Source organism: Ascidiella aspersa, chromosome 2 (assembly GCF_963924565.1).
Source record: "Ascidiella aspersa chromosome 2, kaAscAspe10.2, whole genome shotgun sequence".
NCBI classification, from domain to species: Eukaryota; Metazoa; Chordata; class Ascidiacea; order Phlebobranchia; family Ascidiidae; genus Ascidiella; species Ascidiella aspersa.
The window spans coordinates 30684137-30701789 of NC_139448.1; the positions used below are offsets into that span (position 1 = coordinate 30684137).

At 36.0% G+C, this 17653-nt stretch overlaps 3 protein-coding genes across 3 annotated transcripts; all 3 read left to right on the plus strand.

Annotated features, from left to right (window-relative positions):
* The first annotated feature begins 257 nt into the window (after positions 1-257).
* LOC146164848 (amine sulfotransferase-like) lies at positions 258-4338 on the plus strand. Its single transcript, XM_083380851.1, has 7 exons — positions 258-519; positions 2256-2369; positions 3105-3214; positions 3374-3488; positions 3582-3697; positions 4002-4152; positions 4229-4338. Exons 1-7 carry the CDS (start codon positions 258-260, stop codon positions 4336-4338), a joined length of 978 nt encoding a protein of 325 aa, XP_083236977.1.
* A 1852-nt stretch (positions 4339-6190) lies between these two features.
* On the plus strand, positions 6191-9538 carry LOC146164849 (amine sulfotransferase-like). The gene is made up of 7 exons (XM_083380853.1): positions 6191-6461; positions 7067-7180; positions 7277-7386; positions 7713-7854; positions 8312-8427; positions 8969-9119; positions 9416-9538. The coding sequence occupies exons 1-7, from the start codon at positions 6191-6193 to the stop codon at positions 9523-9525; spliced, it is 1014 nt and encodes a 337-aa protein (XP_083236979.1). The 3' UTR covers positions 9526-9538.
* A 2858-nt stretch (positions 9539-12396) lies between these two features.
* Positions 12397-16894, plus strand: LOC146164850 (amine sulfotransferase-like). The gene is made up of 7 exons (XM_083380854.1): positions 12397-12595; positions 13544-13657; positions 14744-14853; positions 14986-15127; positions 16114-16229; positions 16513-16663; positions 16785-16894. The coding sequence occupies exons 1-7, from the start codon at positions 12397-12399 to the stop codon at positions 16892-16894; spliced, it is 942 nt and encodes a 313-aa protein (XP_083236980.1).
* The last annotated feature ends 759 nt before the right edge of the window (positions 16895-17653 follow it).

Genomic DNA, 17653 nt, shown 5'->3' on the forward strand with positions numbered 1-17653 from the left:
GCATTGGAAAAACTGTTTCGATATTTGGCTATTAGTTTCGCGAAGATAATCGAAAATTATCGTAATTCAATCCCATAACTGCTGAACAAAAGCTGTTTTGCAAAGCAAAATATTTGTATTGGAATCCTAATTGGCCTTGAAATGGTCTTATAAAATTAAAAAAATCTGATGCCACCGAAACACTGTATTCGTGGTTAACACCTTAGATTTGTTATTAGATTTTAATTATATGTAAAAGCAAACGTTACCAAAAAGTGATGTCGATTGAATTGACAAATGAAAGCGTTCAAGGTTGGAAGTCAATCACAGCAACCTTAAACTTGGTTGAAGAGCAATACAGATGCAAACTCGACGAATACAAGCAATACCTGCACGATCTGCGGTCGAACACTCCAAAACCAGTCGAACGAAATGGTCATTGTCTGTTTCCCGGTTCTGAATTTGACACAGCCCAGTACGCATACGACGAATTGGAACTCGGTAAAGGCGATGTAGTTGTGGTGACCTACCCAAAGACAGGTTAGTGATATTGGATTTTATCGGGTGCTTCTGTTGCAAAAATTGGGTGTTTTCAGTAAACTGTTTTCAGTACACGCACAAGTACCCCTGTAAACCACTGTAAAGCAGGGGTGGGCAACGTGCGGCCCGCGGGCCGCATGCGGCCTTTTTTCATTTTTGTGTAGCCCTTCACCTCCTTACAGCTATTTTTCCCTAAATAAGGCTATGAGTGTGCACCATGTTGGGACTTTTGCTCTATCAGTTTCCTGTTTGAAGTGCGATGTAACCCATATGCTACACCGCTACATTAATGCAGTCGAACTCAAGTAGCATCTATTACAAAACAATCTTTCATTCATAAAGTTTTTTACATGTTGTGTTTAACAGCTGGTGTTGAATTAAGGCTGTTAATTAAATGCCTTCCTGTAAGCATTGCATTTCCTTACTGGCCCTTGTGTTAAAAAAGGTTGCCCACCCCGGCTGTAAAGCATGTTGTATTGGTCCGTAAGCCTTAAGACCCCAATGTATTATCTCTTTTTACAGGTTGTCTAATCTATTCGAGGAAACCCACGCTTTCTTTCAGCGAGTCTTAATCGAAATGTATTAGTTATTTTAGTCGCCTTGTGAAATATATTCTGCAGTTGGCAGAAACAGATCTAAGCAGACCAAAGGGCATCAGGCCATTGGACCATGGTCTGGTTCCTAATGTAGGCCTATATTTTGTCAACGTTAACTTTGGAAATCCTAAATAAATATATTTTAGAACATTTTGACGACAGAGTTTTGCTGAGTCAATTTTCAAGCAAGCGAAAATCTATTTCACTGAATCACCCTTTTGATTCTCGATATTTATGCAGATAAAAAGCGGTTGTTCTTGTGTGTCATAAAAGTACTTCAGTATATATGTTGCGACCAAAAATCAGTGTTGTAAACAAGTCATTTTGAAATAACTTAAGTCCAAGTTAAGTCTTTTGCAAAAATAACAAGTCAAGTCCCAGTCCAAGTCATCGGTTGCCCAAGTCAAGTCCCAGTCAAGTCATTATGAGAGCAAGTCAATTTCAAGTCATGTCATTGACATAAAAGTAAATTATTAAACTATTAAAAAAACTCGTCCGATTACAAGCAACAAATTAACTAAAAAAACACACAAACGCAATATACAGTAATAAGAGTGTTAAATGTGCAAAACTTGAGATAAATTTAAATGAAAAACACTTAATTTTCTCCCAAGTTATTTGACAAAATGACTTAAGTCCAAGTCAAGTCATTTGTCCAAAAGACTTAAGTCAAGTCAAGTCATTTTGGTCAAAGGACTTAAGTCAAGTCAAGTCATTTGAAAACAGTGACTTAAGTGCACTTAAGTCAAGTCAATGACTTAAGTCATTACAACACTACCAAAAATTAAAGCCTTTATTACGGGTCACATATTCTTCAACCGGGTTTCGGGGACCAAACCTTTAAATATAAAACATAATAAAATTAAACTAGGCTACTTATACAGAATATTAATGAGGACGCATTAATAGAAGTGTTTCTTGGATTAAATAGTTTGATAAAATAAAAAGTTTAAACAAAAATATTATCCGAATTTTACAAAATCCTAAAAAAAATGATTTTATTCGCCAGTACCTAACAAAACACTGTTCACGTTTAACTCAAAAACAAAACAAGATTTTTTTCAAAAGATAGCCTAACCATATCTGCCTACGACTTTTAGACTATAGTCACGCCTACTACAGCTTATGCATTACAAGCAGGAACCCACTGGGTCATGGAGATCGTCAGGAGCATATTTGGTCGGAAAGATGCGGAACTACAGCAGAAATACTCCTCACTGCATTACATATTTACCTTTTTGGAATGTGGACCAGGTTTGTCAAACACTGTGCACCCCTATAACTGTATTGTCACTTGAGGTTATGATTGACAAAATCGCCCTCTACTTATGTCTCTAACTCTTACCCTACTCTTCCTCCGAATGTTTCTCCAACTATACCCTCCGAGTCGTACATTAACACTTTTCCCGACTCTTCTTCCGACATTTCTTTCACCAATCCTGCCTTTCAATCTTTCTCCAAACTACAACTCTTACTATAATTCCTTCACCCCTTTCTCCAATTTTTCGACCAATGCCTCTGTGACTTTCTCCAATCTCTCTGACTCTTTCTCCAAGTTCTAACTTAAACTCTAATTCGAACTCACATTTTTAAAGTTGTTTAAGATGTGCGCACATTCTGAATAAAGTGCGCACATTTTTTTGAGCACTCTGTGCAAAACAACGGCACGTCCCGTGCTGCGCAATGTAATAAGTTGGAACAAAGTCAGTTTAATGCCGCGTGCTACTTTCAGAGATGCATTTCTGAAAACAGCCAGTTGGCAGGTTTACTATGAATTTGAACAAAAGAGTAAAAATGTAAGCATAACTAAAGCAATTTCATACCAGCTTGAGAAACTTTTTTAGGATAGCATTACATAAATGAAGAAACGGCCATAACTTAAAAAAGAAACTACCAGAACTAAAAAATAAGATACCTTGCTTTCTAAGCTTTGTGACTAATGCAATTTTCTATAATTTTTTTAAACTTGTGTTTCTGATTTGTTGCTAGTTTGCAAGCACATCGTAATGGAAAACCTTCCCTTCAAACGAAACGTTTTTGTAACTCATCTTCCGCCATCTCTCATTAACCTGAAGAAGTACCGGGAAAGTGGGGTAAAGGTAAATAGGAAATTGTGTGTAGGATATGTATTCTACCGGCTTAGCTTGAGCACATTTGGCATATTCTGTTATTAGTCAACCCTTCACTGGTAGAAATATGGGTAAAACAAAAAATATTTGTCTTCCTTTGAGGTGATTTACGTGATACGCAATCCAAAGGACCAAGCTGTATCGTGGTACAACTACGTAAAAAAACGACCGGTGTGGCAGAGCGCAAACTGGAAACATATTTATCCTCAAGAAGAAAAGCGATTTTATGATCTCTACATTGCTGGTAAGTATTTGCAGTCTGAAACCTGCAACTATACTAACTGCACGAAAAGTTTTATCTTAAACGTCACGACGGTAACCTTTTATAATTTCGCAGGAAAGACTCTTTTACATTCCAAAGAGGGCGAGGGGTATTTGGAACACGTTCGCGCTTGGTACAAACACAAAAACGATTCCAATCTGCTTTGGCTGGCATACGAAGATCTAAAGAAAGTAAACATGAATAAACATGAATTTTAAGATCAAACAACAAAAGTATTCTGGGCCACTTTTATTAATAACGATGACAATAGCAGTGCACCTCTTTTTTAGGCTGGGAATAAAACACGATACAGATTCAACAAATCAATGGGTTTCTTTTTGTTTGGAATTACGACATTGATCGCACCCTAATCCAACTGCTTACTTTTTTCATTAAAGTTTTAATCTCATTGCATTTACGCGGATTTTGTCAACAATCTCGCAACTATTTATAAAACAGCATAACTCCCAAACTACATTTTTTTTTTACCTTTAGAAGCCTGAAGAGGAAATCAGCAAGCTGGCAGAGTTTATTGGGGAATACCCGACTGCAAATGAGCTTGATTGGATCGTTAAGAAGACTTCGTTTATTTCTATGAAAAAGGAAGCGGAGAATTGTCATTTGATGAAAACGATTGTCGGAAAAGGTAAGCGCCAGGATTTTTTCAGTTATGTATCAACCAAATACGAAAATACCAAATAAACCAAGTAAGATTTTTTCAGGTGAAGTAGGAGATTGGCGGAATCATTTAAGCGATGAACAAAGCGCAGCGATTGATCGAAAAGTCGAAGAAATACTTGGAACAACCGACATCAAGTTTACTTACGAATAAACATGAAACTAGAAAAACAAAATTTTTAAATATTCAGTTTAATTAAAAACGCACGTGATGTGTCCGATCAAACCTTGATAAAACATTTATTTCTGTTAATACCATGTTCACTTTGTTCAGTGTATACGCATCTTAGACTTGTTTTCTACAGTTATATACAATTAATATTGCCTACAAATATCTGTACATTTTTGCGTTTTTAGCAAATATTGTATTAGGCTATAATATTTTGCTCCTAATTTTGTTTGGAGTTGCTAGGAAAGTTGTCAGACTTGACGTCATATTGTGACGTAATAAAACGAAACCTTTAAATCTGTTCACTCTGCCCTGTATAATTTGTACGCTATTGTTAATGGCTATAAATCGCAAATATAATTTTTGCAGCACAGTGCTGTACACAATAAATCTTAGAGGCAATAAAATTGGGTCAAATATAATTCTAATATATTTTTGTCATGTTCTTTCGATGTGCTGCATCTCCCCCATATTTGATATGTTCTCCACCAAGCTGCTGAATAAAATACATATTTTGTTTTGAAATATACAGTTCAAATAGGCACTTAGCCTAAGTATTACTACAACTTTAAAGGAAGAAATCAATTTTTATAGTAACGGATTTCAATGTCATGTGCATTTTTATTACTGCTATGCATTTATAAATACAAAAAGCCTAAACCCACTGATCTAATAACTACACGAAAAAACTTATTTTTTGACAATACAAAACAACCCAAATTAGCCGATTCTTTTGAATTACACTTTTACAAAGATGACTATATTTGTGTTGTAGGAACTAAAAGGCTTCATATTCGTCATTTGCCTCGCTGTACCCTGCTCCGCTGTCATATAACGGTTAAAGTGTTTGCGGCGAATCGACTAATCGCTACAAATGATTGTCACGGCTGACTTCAAGCCTAAATCGTGATGGGTAAAATAAGCACATTTCTGTTTGTTGCGGCACGTTTTAGTGATACACTCACACAGCAGTCAGTGGAATTAACTTCACAGTTGATGGGACTGATGGCATACGATAACAGGCTACTTTAGTTTCGCCCGACAATTATGAAATAAGCTAAGCTAACTGAATGGGTGAACTTGGAATTGCTGTTTAGTAGAGAATTATTTTCAGTTGAGTGTATTAGTTCTGCAAAGTTATTTATTCTGGGTAAAGTGATAGAGTATCTACTCAAAAACCCTAAACAAAGATCGTTAAATGCGAAAGTTAGTATTTACTCCAATTCGAAACAGTTTTCTACGAGGGTTGTAAGATTGTTAAGACAAAGTGTTTTAATGATCAATTGGAATTCGTACAAAGTAAAGCAAATAAGGAAAAGGGTCAAAAAAGTTGATAAAGTGTCACCTATTGTGACGCTACAAAACTCTTCTCAATTTGTAGCTATACTTCTGTTTCCATGTGCAGGCAAGCCATTGTTTTTCACAAACAAATGTAATTATTATTGTTTATGTAGATTGTAGAACAACGGAATAGCACAACTCTAACCAAACATTTCCGCAAGTAGGCAACGAATAAGTTTGTTGGTTTGTTGAGAAGTCACACTGCAAGCTTAATATGCAGCCAAGGATAGCATATTTTTACAATTTCTTCAGCAAATTTGGTTTCAAATAAACCCTCAACCAACTTTAAACGGTTACTTTTCTTTAAAAGAACAATTGCGTAGCGATATTGACAGAAAAGCTATAGACTTTGAAAGCGTAGCGAATTTTTGTAATCCAAACTTAACAACACTTGTCATTATAGTTTGTGCACATCCTGATATCTTAATAAAGGTTAATACGGTACTTTTACATTTTCTATTAGAAATAACCTATATCTTAACGTTACATCGCAAAGATGTCAACTGAAGCAAATGAAGACATCATTGAAGGTTGGAAACCAATCACAGCAACCGTTAATATGGTAAAAGCACAATACAGAAGCAACTTGGACGAATATAAAAAGTACTGGCATAATCTAATGTTTACACAAGTGGACACCGTGAAACCAGTTGAACGGAATGGTTATTATTTGTTGCCTGGGTTCGAATTTAATACGGCCCAGTACGCTTACGACAAGTTGGAACTTAGTGAGGGCGATGTTATTGTGGCAAACTATCCAAAAACAGGTATATTCTCATATTTACTTGATGCGTGTATCGTTACTTATGTTAGGCCTATACCATATGTCCTTTTTCAGGAGGATTTGTTCTCTTTTCCCGAAAAAATGAATGGTCCTCCGAGGACGCTCAAAAATGCCCAAATGTCCTTTTTTTTCGCATTTCGCGTTAGTTGCTTATACTTTCAACAAAAATTTTAGGCGAGACGTTGTATTTATTTCCAAAAAATTACTGTAGCAATAAAACGTGATAAATTGGTGGTTTAAAAAAGTTTTTCCAACAAATTGAAAATTGATCTTTTTAATAAATGATCATTCCTTATTGGCAAAAGTTAAGGGAACCAAAAAGTAATCATGGGCTGAATCTAAAAAATAAATTTGATTTGTTGTTTTTGTGTCTGTTTTTTTCTAACCTTTGCATTGCTTTTTTGTAACTTTTTCCTACAACTCACAATGAAATGTAAAACATCATCAAACTCAAACGTAACAATTCTACTTTCGTTTTACTTGCCGGCAAAAAATGTCCTCTTTTTGGGTGCTGAAAATATGGTAGCCCTAACTTATGTTGCATATAGCTTCGAGGTCAGTTAGATTACAGTACTTTTCTTTTAAAAGGAACGACGTGGACAACTTCGATTGTTGCAAACTTGATTGCTCGGAATAAACCAGAAATGGAGCAAAACTATGCAACTGTGGATAGAATGTTCAAGTATTTGGAATATGGTCCAGGTTTGCCAAAACATCAAAACAACATGTCGATATTATACGATGTTAACCAATCAGCAATAGCGTTTACGTTCTCTGTGTTTTTTTTTTATTTTGCAGTTAGTAAATTCGTCGTGTGTGAAAATCTTCCCTTTAAACGAAGAATTTTTGCAACTCATTTACCACCAACTCTTCTCAACTTGAAGAAGTACCGGGAAAATGGAGTAAAGGTAAACAAAAATAAGCTGTTCTGTCAGGAAAGCAAACCGCGGTTTAAGGATTACATAACCTCTTTGCCTAAACACTGGGGTTCCACCCCTGGTTATCAACTGCTTTGCTTGAATAATGCTTACTTCCATGATATATATAGTGCAATGCTGCTATAGAATACAGCATGCCAAACTACGAGGATGGTGTCTACCCTTTGTTGGATCCAGGGTTTTACCAAATAGTTTAAGCCTAAGGAAAACTAAAAATTTGTAGAATATTTTTTTCAAGTCAAAAATACAGACAAAGTCAAGTAAAATATTAAGTATATATAATGGCACTCTATCAGGTGATTTACGTGATCCGCAACCCAAAGGATCAGGTTGTGTCGTGGTACAACTTCACAAAGACACTGCCGTTGACACGAGCTGCCCATTGGAAACATACTTACCCACAAGACGAAGCGCTATTTTACGATATCTCTATCGCGGGTGAGACCATGCATTTTTTTACCCTATTTTCGCAATTTAACGTGGTTTGATCGCTGGTCCGGCCATTGGTAATTTATTTATTCGCTACTTGTGTTTTCAACAAAACAATCCTAGACAACTCTTAAAGTCATCAAGAACGATCCAGAATCGGTCCATTAACTTTGCTTATGGCGGATCATTGTGTCGTAAATGTATTCTACATACCCCCACTTCTAGTCGGCAATCAAGTATATGGGCCATATAATTAGTTAGTCTCGTACAGTACGTTACTTTCCTTTTCACCTGTGTCACAAAAAGTACAAGAAGTAGTCGGCGGCATACCGACAAACAATTATCTAAATTACAATAGTCACACCAGAAAACATACAAATTGCGTAGCACGGCTAGCATAGAGCTTCTTTTAACCCACCCAAGTTGGTTAGGTGTGTTTAGCTATAATCTGCTTCTAAATACGCAGGAAAGCATCTTCTATTTTCCAAAGAAGGCGAGGGGTATTTGGAACACGTTCGCGCTTGGTACGAACACAAAAACGACCCAAATTTGCTCTGGCTGGTGTACGAGGATCTAAAAAAGGTAATGCTTTCATACCGTAGTAATATAGCATTTAAATAAAGCCATAAAACTATTCTTGACCAGTGTCATGCATAATGAAGTAAATTACGCCGCCTCACTCTAATAGGGGATGTGGCGTTTTTTTATTGCACATTTTTCGTCAAAATATATGCACGTTCAAATGTGCCAACATTACTTCATATGTGATCATTACAAAATTTGCACTTTAAATTAAGTTAGGTAGAGTTAGATCGTTATCTAAAACATAATGACAGTCTCAATAAGTCCGAATATTACTTGCTTTAAAGTGGGCATTTTTCATTGGTGCGCAAATTATGTTTTTTAAACCCAGTTCCAATTTTTGCACATATATGGCTTCATGCCATTCAGTTACTCAGTCCAACACTAACCAGTAACGAAACTTCACAACTATCAAAACCCTATATTTTATGTTGTCAGAGTTTTTTCGGAGACCAAAATTCCAGTTTTTATCGCGTGTTATGACATTTATTTCATACACTGACCAGTATACGCTCCAAAACTAAAAATTTATTGTACTTAGAAACCTAAAGAGGGAATCCTCAAGTTGGCAGAATTCCTCGGGGAATACCCTAGCGAAGATGAGCTTGAGCGGATCTTGGATAAAACTTCTTTCAGCTCCATGAAAAAGAGAGTAGAAGATAAGCCTTTGGAGAATATATTTATTAGAAAAGGTAACTGTTGAGATTTGTTTTTTCTTTATCTTGCAGAGGCTACTCGCTGTATAGGCACATTGTTCTTACAGGTAAAATGTACAGTTTAGTAGCGCGTGAGTAAAAATTCATCTAAAATTTCACAGTAATATTAAATTGCATTAAAAAGCATTTTAGTTTAGCTATTAAAATTTATTGCTATTGATCTGCTTGTTCTCTTATTTACGCCCCCTTTAAAATTGAGCTTTTACCTTCGGCCCTGATGCTAACAAAGATTGAGAACCACTAGCTGCTATATAAGCAAGTTGTTTTTACAGGTGAAATAGGAGATTGGCGGAACCATTTAAGCGATGAGCAAAGCAAGGCGATTGATAGAAAAGTCGACAAAGTACTTGGAGACACCGACATTAACTTTACTTACAAATAATCGCAAAACTAGTTTTTTTTAAACTAGTTTTTATAATGTTTAGTGATTTACATAGAAAAAACTTTTAACTTTTGTCTTGCTTTAAGAATTACAAAGTTTAACTCGATGATTTCCGAACGCTTGACTCTGCCTGACGGCGAGGTAAAAATTCCGGAAAATTTAATTTTGATTCGGATGAAATGCATATATTAATATTTTAAAAACATCATACTTAACGATAAGTATATTTTAACCAAGTCTAGCATATGCACCAAAGCCATTCATGTTGTCAGTTAATTCATAATGATCGCTGTTTTTTTAGACTTTTAGGCTGTTATATTAAAAAACAAAAATCTATCTGGAAATTAATTTTTAAAAAGAAATGTTACTCGTCAATAAAACTTTGATAATAAAACGATAATTGTAGATACTTCGGTTCACATAATTTGCTGTACGTTAATATTGCTTAAAGCAATGTTTTCCCAAACCTAGAGAAATTCATTGGAAATTAGTCCAACTGTTGTTTGAGAAATCTTTATGTTTTAGGGTAAAAAATAATTATCACAGCTATGAGTTAAAACAACACAATGCTATTAGCAAATACTGGTACATATAATTGAATTAACCACGAGTGTATAAAAAGGGGAATTGATAAAATTGTAATTGCAAAATATAACAAAGCTAAACACTATGCACATTTCTACTAAGATTCTGCATTCGTGTCACCAATGCCTTAAGTAGCCAAATCTTGCAGAGATTAACTGAAGCACAAGAATGCTAAGGTTGAGTTGCAAACTTAACCGTGACGGAAAAAATGCGTTTGTTCGTTTTGCGTTGCACGTTGCCAAATACGGCTTGTTTCAACGCACACTTTCCGTGAGACAGTATAGATTTCTTAAAGGGTATAACAAACTGCAGTGGAAAAGCGTGCACATAGCATTACGGTTTGGTGGCGAATATTTAAGATTAGTTATAGAGATGATTTAGTAGTCGCATATTATCTTAAACATGGATCAGGTTGTGGAAAGTTTAGTTTGGACAAAAAAATAAATTAGGTTTATTTGATGTTCAGGACAGATTCAGGATTTTTGTTCGGGAGGCCATGAGTTTTTTTTAAGAATAACGTCACAAAGTTTCGTCGTAACGTGATGTCATAAATACAAAAAAAGGGTTTATTTGGTTTTAATAGGCGAGACATTTAACAAAGGACAGGTGCGCACTACTCACAATAATGACATTCGCATATGGCTTGAACCAGTGTTCCCTTTAAGGTGCGCAACTGCGCAATTGCGCAGCCACACCAGGCAAATTGCGCAGTAAAATTTGCTTTTGCGCACTTAAATCATTCCCAAATTAAAACTAAAATATCTTCACAATTTTGCCACAACAGTTTGGGCATTTTTCGGTTTCATTATCCATGCTGTGTATGTATTTTTTTTTTATCTCACATAGAATTAAATGTCTTCTCAGGAAAATAAAGCTTAAAGAATAATTGAGTTTAGAACAGTGCCGAACACAGCAGTGGACTCTTTGACAATAATTCGGGATCATGAAACCGAAATTCATACTTAAATTTTTACCACAATTGCAGTTTTTACACGATTTCTGTGCAGATACAAGTTATCTTGATCAATGCAAATGAGCAAATATATCGTGATTCTACCTTGTGCGCTAAAGACATCACGCAAAATTGAACCCGAATGTTCACATATTTTTCGCGCTACCGCTTTGTTGTCATATCTCTGAACATATTTAACGTAATTGCAGTTGCACATTCAAGTTTATTGAAAATAGTTGTTTCATAACGTCACGCTTTGTGACGTCATCTTAAAAGTGTTTACGTCTTCGCCCCCCCTGATCTGCCGCGTGCCCCTGCCAACGCAGCCTTAAAATATTCTTAAATATTTTCGCAGTAAAAAAATTCTTAGCGGTAACACTGGCTCGAACGGATTTATGTTTTAATGTAACAGAAATTTACTTCCATCTTGAATTAAAATTTTGCCAATTTCAACCAAATTTAAGCTTCTTTGTGCGCGATCAGTTCGCTAAAAAACACCAGGTTTCAAAAGTTTTTAAGATTGTCTGTTATATGAGGTAGCGTTGTGACGTCCCTTTTGAGAGCTTTTATGCCTCCGAAACAAAAGTTCTGGATCGGCCCCTGGTACAAGGTCTTACAAAATTTCATAACAAGTATATTGCATGCATGTGTGTATCATGCTGAAGTAGCTATTAGGCAAACTGTTTTACAATTTTGCATAATAGTAGCACGTTTCTGCTGTCGGCAGAAATGTTTTGTTACAAATTTACAAGGTGTGATTAGGATATTTTGTCATTAGTTTCGCGAAGTTAATCGAAAATTATGGTAATTTAATCCCATAACTAACGAACAAAAGTTGTTTTGCAAATCAGAATAATTCGGAATAAGGCCAAAATAGGACTAATACCTAATGGTATTAGGACCGTCTAAATCGAAATAAGCCCTAAATCCGTCGGAATAAGATCTAAAAGGTCAGAATAAGGCCTCAACAACACTTAACTATCCCCAACCCCCCCCCTAAGGACATTACTAACTCCTCTAACAATGTCAACACTAACTCATTTTCCAACCCACCCATTACCCACCGATAAACACAAACAAGACCAAAAGTCCGGTGCCAAAACAGCGGCGCCCTGACGGCGCCGGTCAGACTAGGGCGTCCATAAGGTAATCACCAAATCGCCCGATGCCAGACCGATCGCCCCCGATCGCCCAATACCCTCCACCCACAGTTAATACCCTACATTTGTTATTATAGGATTAATTGTAAAAGCAAACGTTACCAAACGGCAATGTCAACCGAATTTAAGAATGAAGGGATTCAAGCTTTAGACTCACTCACAGCAACCTTAAACATGGTTGAAGTGCAATATAGATGCAAACTGGACGAATACAAGCAATACTTGGATACTTGGCGGTGGAACATTCCCAAACCAGTCGAGCGAAATGGTTATTATTTGTTCCCCGGGTTTGAATTTGATACAGCCCAGTACGCATACGACGAATTTGAACTCGGGAAAGGGGATGTAGTTGTGGCCAACTACTCAAAGACAGGTGAGGTATTATATACGCTGTTGCTACCAGGCATAGAATACTAAAAATAAGTTTTTTCTGGTATATATTTGTTTGTCCAACGTTTCGGCTAACTATTCAGAAAGCCAGTTCACCAGGGAAAACGCGTGGTGAGTTACCACAGTTGCAAAAAAGAGTTTCCTTAAACTGTTGTTAAACACGCACAAGCCCCTGTAAAGCATGTTGGATTGGAACGTAAGCCTTACGACCCCAATATTATATACGTTTTTACAGGTCGTATATTCTTTTTAAGTAAACCCATGCTTCCTTTCAGAAAGTGTTCATCAAATTGTATTAGATGTCTTGAATGCCTTGTGAAAACTGGCAGAAGCAGAGACAGACAGATCAAGGGCTACCGGGCCGTTAGACTATAATCCCGGTTCCTATAATGTATACTCAAAATAATATTTTCAAAACATTTTGACGACATGAGTTTTTCTGAGGCAATTTTAAAGTAAGCGAAAACCTATTGAGCACAATCACCCCTTTGCTTCTCTATACTTATGCAGATAAAAACGTGTTTTCTTCAATGTGTCATAAAACTACTTCAGTAATTAGGTCGCGGCCGACATTCAAAGCTTTTTGCCGGCCACGTATTCTCCAAACGGCTGAAACCTGCACACACCTGGTGAACGTTCTAACAACAAAATTAATATAAAACATACCGGTAATAAAAATAAACTTTTAAGGATGCTTTAATAGAAGTGTTCTAGGATATAATAGTTTGGTAATAAAGTATAAATAAAAAACAATTAACTAAAGTTTACAAAATCCTTAAAAAATAGATTTTATTCACCCGAGCCTAACTATACACAGTTCACGTTTAAACTATAACACAAAACAGGTTTTTTCACGAGAGACATAGCCTAACCATCTGCCTGCGACTTTGAAACTATTGCCAGATATGCTAAACTTATGCATTACAAGCAGGAACCCATTGGATGCTGGAGATTGTCCGGAGCATATTTGGTCGAAAAGATGCGGAACTGCTGCAGAAATACTCCTCCCTACATTACATGTTCACCTTTCTGGAATATGGACCAGGTTTGTCAAACGTTTGTGAAACCGTGTACATCCCTATAACTGTAATGATACTGCGTGTTATGATGGACAAAATCCATCCAGAATAAAACGAACTTTGCTAAGCGTCAATCTTATCCTACGCATTGAATATATTTTCGTTTCCGATGTTTTGTAGGACAATGAAACGCAAAGCAAATTGCTGAATGTTCTTTAATAAGCGGAAGAGCAACTGGCCTATGTCCGAGCAATGCGAGACAGAGAAGCGACTATTTTTTTGCAAAATGTGTGCAAAAATGTGCAAAAAATGTGCACACATTTTAAATTCAGTTAAAATATCTCACTTCAAGATATTAATGCGGGCACCATTTGAAGCCTCTTATTCTAACTGTTTTCCTCTTACTCTTCATCCTTAAACTTTACTCGTTTAACTCTTCTCCACTAACTGTACTTCTCTAAATCTTCTTCTGCAAATCTTCTTCTCCTAATCCCCTCATCTAACCCTAGTCCTAACTACTACCCAACTCTTTCAACTACTTTTTCACCAAGTCATATTTTTTCTCCAAACTTCAACTCTAACTCTCATTCCTTTAACTCTTCTTCCAACTCTTTAACCAACTCTAACTCTGATTCTTTCGCCAAACTCTAACTTTGACTCGCACATTCTAGAATAAGTGCGGGGATTTTTGAAGGCATTTTAACATTTGCGCATATTCTGAACTAAACGAACATTTTTAAAACCATTTTAAAAGTGCGCACATTGTGCAAAACAACGCCACGTCCCCTGTTGTGCAACGCCGTCTCGGCCACAAAAGATACTGCTAAAGTTGGAACAAAGTCAGTATAATACCACGTGCTACTTTCGACGATGAATTTTTAAAGGCAGCCGGTGGCAGATTGACTGACAAACAAGTAAAAATGTTCAAACATAACTAAAGCAACTAAATACGCCTTGTGAAAAACTTTTTTAAGATAACATTTCGTAACTAAAGAAACGGCCACAATTTAAAAGATAAACGACTATAACTGAAAAATACATTGCTTTCAAGCTTTTTGACTATAGATGTTTTATAATTTCCTTTAAAACTAATTTTTCTTACATGTTGGTAGTTTGCAAGCACATCGTAAGTGAAAACCTTCCCTTCAAACGAAACGTTTTTGTAACTCATCTTCCGCCATCTCTCATTAACCTGAAGAAGTACCGGGAAAGTGGGGTAAAGGTAAATAGGAAATTATGTGTATGATATGTATTCTACCGGCTTAGCTTGAGCACATTTGGCATATTCTGTTATTAGTCAACCCTTCACTGGTAGAAATATGGGTAAAACGAAAAATATTTGTCTTCCTTTGAGGTGATTTACGTGATCCGCAATCCAAAGGACCAAGCTGTATCGTGGTACAACTTCGTAAAAAAACGTCCGGTGTGGAAAAGCGCAAACTGGAAACATATTTATCCTCAAGAAGAAAGGCGATTTTATGATCTCTACATTGCTGGTAAGTCCTCGCAGTCTAAGACCTGTAACTATACTAACTATGGAAACCCTCTAAAAGAGCGTATATTTATGGAATCCAAAACAATTGGCAGCAGGTTTCTGCTTGTCGATCACTGTTCCGCTGACGCGTATATCAAGAATAAAACTCAAAGTTTAACAACTAGAGTAAAACCAGCATCAGACATTTTTTGGAACATACTGTATATTTTGCATGTACTGGAATTGTCAGTTCATGAAATTAAAGTAAAATACATGAAACAGCAGAACAGATTAGGTAAAACGTTTAAAAATAGTTTGTGCAGCTGTAAGAGTGGCACTGAACCCTAAAGAAACCATTAAAATCACTGCAAAAAATTGAAATATTAAAGTAGAGCTCACGCCCCAATGCCTATCTAATAAAAGTCGGGTCATATGACCGAAAAAAAGTCATTTTACGTAATGGCTTATGTCAAGTAAAGAAGTTTGTAAACAGAGACTGAGTACACTTAACAGTGTCGTCTGGAATGATTTGTTATTTCTAACGAATAGATATGTAGGCCTGAGATAAGAACATTAGCTTAGAATACAAATTGATAGCCATTCTATTCTTCACTGGCCAAAGGTAAGATGGTAGCAAATAACGTCAGGAAACTTGGTAACATGGCCTTAAGAAATCCCTCTCTATAATTGTCAGTAAGTAATCATAAGTGACTTAAACCCAAGTCAATTCGTTCGCAAAATACATTCAGCCCAAGTAACCTCATTTTGAATTCAAAGCGAGCTTACGAAGTTACAAAGGCATAGCGAATCAACCAATTTAAGTCATTGCATCAAGTTCAATTCAGAAGCTTTTGAACATGTGCACGTTGGATCAATCTCACAATAGATGCACAGTCGCATAGAAACACGTGGCCGGCGTTTTCACACAGCACAGTCATTACAACACTGTTTCTGTATAAGTTTGTTAGATGTGTTTATTGGACAATGGACATGGTACTAATTTCGTAGGAAAGCCTCCTTTGTATTCAAAAGAGGGCGAAGGGTATTTGGAACACGTTCGCGCTTGGTACGAACATAAAAACGATTCGAATCTGCTTTGGCTGGCATACGAAGATCTAAAGAAGGTAAAGTTGATATGAGATAAAACATCAAACGTACTCTTGTCCACTTTTATCAATAATAATGACGATAGATATATACCTCTTGTATAGGCTGGAAATGAAACAAGATGCAGATTCAACAAACAATTTATTTTTGTTTGTAGCTCCGACATCGATCGCACCATAAGTTACGTTTTCCATTAAAGTTCCAATCTGTTTAAAATTACGTGGATTTTGTCAATAACTTCGCACGTTTTTATAAAAACAACAATATAGTTTCTCAAACTACAATTTGTTTTCACTTCAGAAGCCTAGAGAGGAAATCGGCAAGCTGGCAGAGTTTATCGGAGAATATCCGACTGAGAATGAGCTGGATTGGATCGTTAAGAAGACTTCGTTTATTTCCATGAAAAAGGAAGCGGAGAACAATCATTTGATGAAAACGATTGTCAGAAAAGGTACTCGTCCGGATTTTTTTTTACTTCTGCATCAATCGATTTTTTTTAGTTTCTGTATTTTTTTGAATTTCTGTATCAAAGTACGAAAAGTATCCATTAGCCAAGTACGATTTATTTTCAGGTGAAATAGGAGATTGGCGGAATCATTTAAGCAAAGAACAAAGCGAAACCATTGATCGAAAAGTCAACGAAATACTTGGAGACACCGACATCAAGTTTACTTACGAATGATCAACAACTTATATCGAAAAGTTTTAAGAATTCAGTTTAGAAAAAACGCACGTGATGTAGACCAAACCCTGACAAACCATTTATTTCTGTTAAAACCATGTCCAGGGTATAGCCTAATTTTCTTAACTTTGTTCCATACAGTTATTATAGAATTAATATTGCATAAAAATATATGTGCAATATGGCTTTCTCACATTTTGTTGTATTATAATATTTTGCTCCAACTTTGTGTTTAGAGAGGACAGTTATCAGACTTGACTTCTTATTGTGACGTATTAAAACGAAACCTTTAAATCTGTTGAATTTGCCCCTGTCTAACTTGTACGCGTTTGCTAATGATCTATAAATCACAATCATAATTTTTGCAACACAGTCCTGCACCTTTTTGACAAATAAAAAACAACCAAAATTAACCGCCTTTTTTAAATTACACTTCTTTGAAAATGAATAGCAATAATTTAATACAGTGCTTTTCAACCTTTAAAATTTCCATCCGCACTTTTTGATTGCGAAAAATTTCCATCCGCACGGAACAAGCACAGTAAGTTTGCAAACTATAGCTTTATTTGTGAAATGTACCTAAGCCTTGACCGATATAAAATAGATAGCTTAATCTGCAATGAACCACTATGCGAGACTATATTACTGTAACTGTAACGGGTGCCATAGCTTATTTGATTACTGTATTACACCTACTAAAAACTAATCACATGTATCATTTTCATACGCACATTTATCCGCTTAGCGTTTGTCATCCGC

Bases quoted from the DNA above. Each gene is read 5' to 3' on its own strand.
- LOC146164850 (XM_083380854.1), top strand. From the start codon at position 12,397: ATGGTTGAAGTGCAATATAGATGCAAACTGGACGAATACAAGCAATAC. The intron at 13,658-14,743 runs GTTTGTCAAACG...ACATGTTGGTAG, and splicing joins CTTTCTGGAATATGGACCAG to TTTGCAAGCACATCGTAAGT. The intron at 16,664-16,784 runs GTACTCGTCCGG...ATTTATTTTCAG, and splicing joins GAAAACGATTGTCAGAAAAG to GTGAAATAGGAGATTGGCGG.
- LOC146164849 (XM_083380853.1), top strand. From the start codon at position 6,191: ATGTCAACTGAAGCAAATGAAGACATCATTGAAGGTTGGAAACCAATC. The intron at 7,855-8,311 runs GTGAGACCATGC...CTAAATACGCAG, and splicing joins TTACGATATCTCTATCGCGG to GAAAGCATCTTCTATTTTCC. The intron at 8,428-8,968 runs GTAATGCTTTCA...TATTGTACTTAG, and splicing joins TGTACGAGGATCTAAAAAAG to AAACCTAAAGAGGGAATCCT.
- LOC146164848 (XM_083380851.1), top strand. From the start codon at position 258: ATGTCGATTGAATTGACAAATGAAAGCGTTCAAGGTTGGAAGTCAATC. The intron at 3,215-3,373 runs GTAAATAGGAAA...CGCAATCCAAAG, and splicing joins ACCGGGAAAGTGGGGTAAAG to GACCAAGCTGTATCGTGGTA. The intron at 3,698-4,001 runs GTAAACATGAAT...TTTTACCTTTAG, and splicing joins CATACGAAGATCTAAAGAAA to AAGCCTGAAGAGGAAATCAG.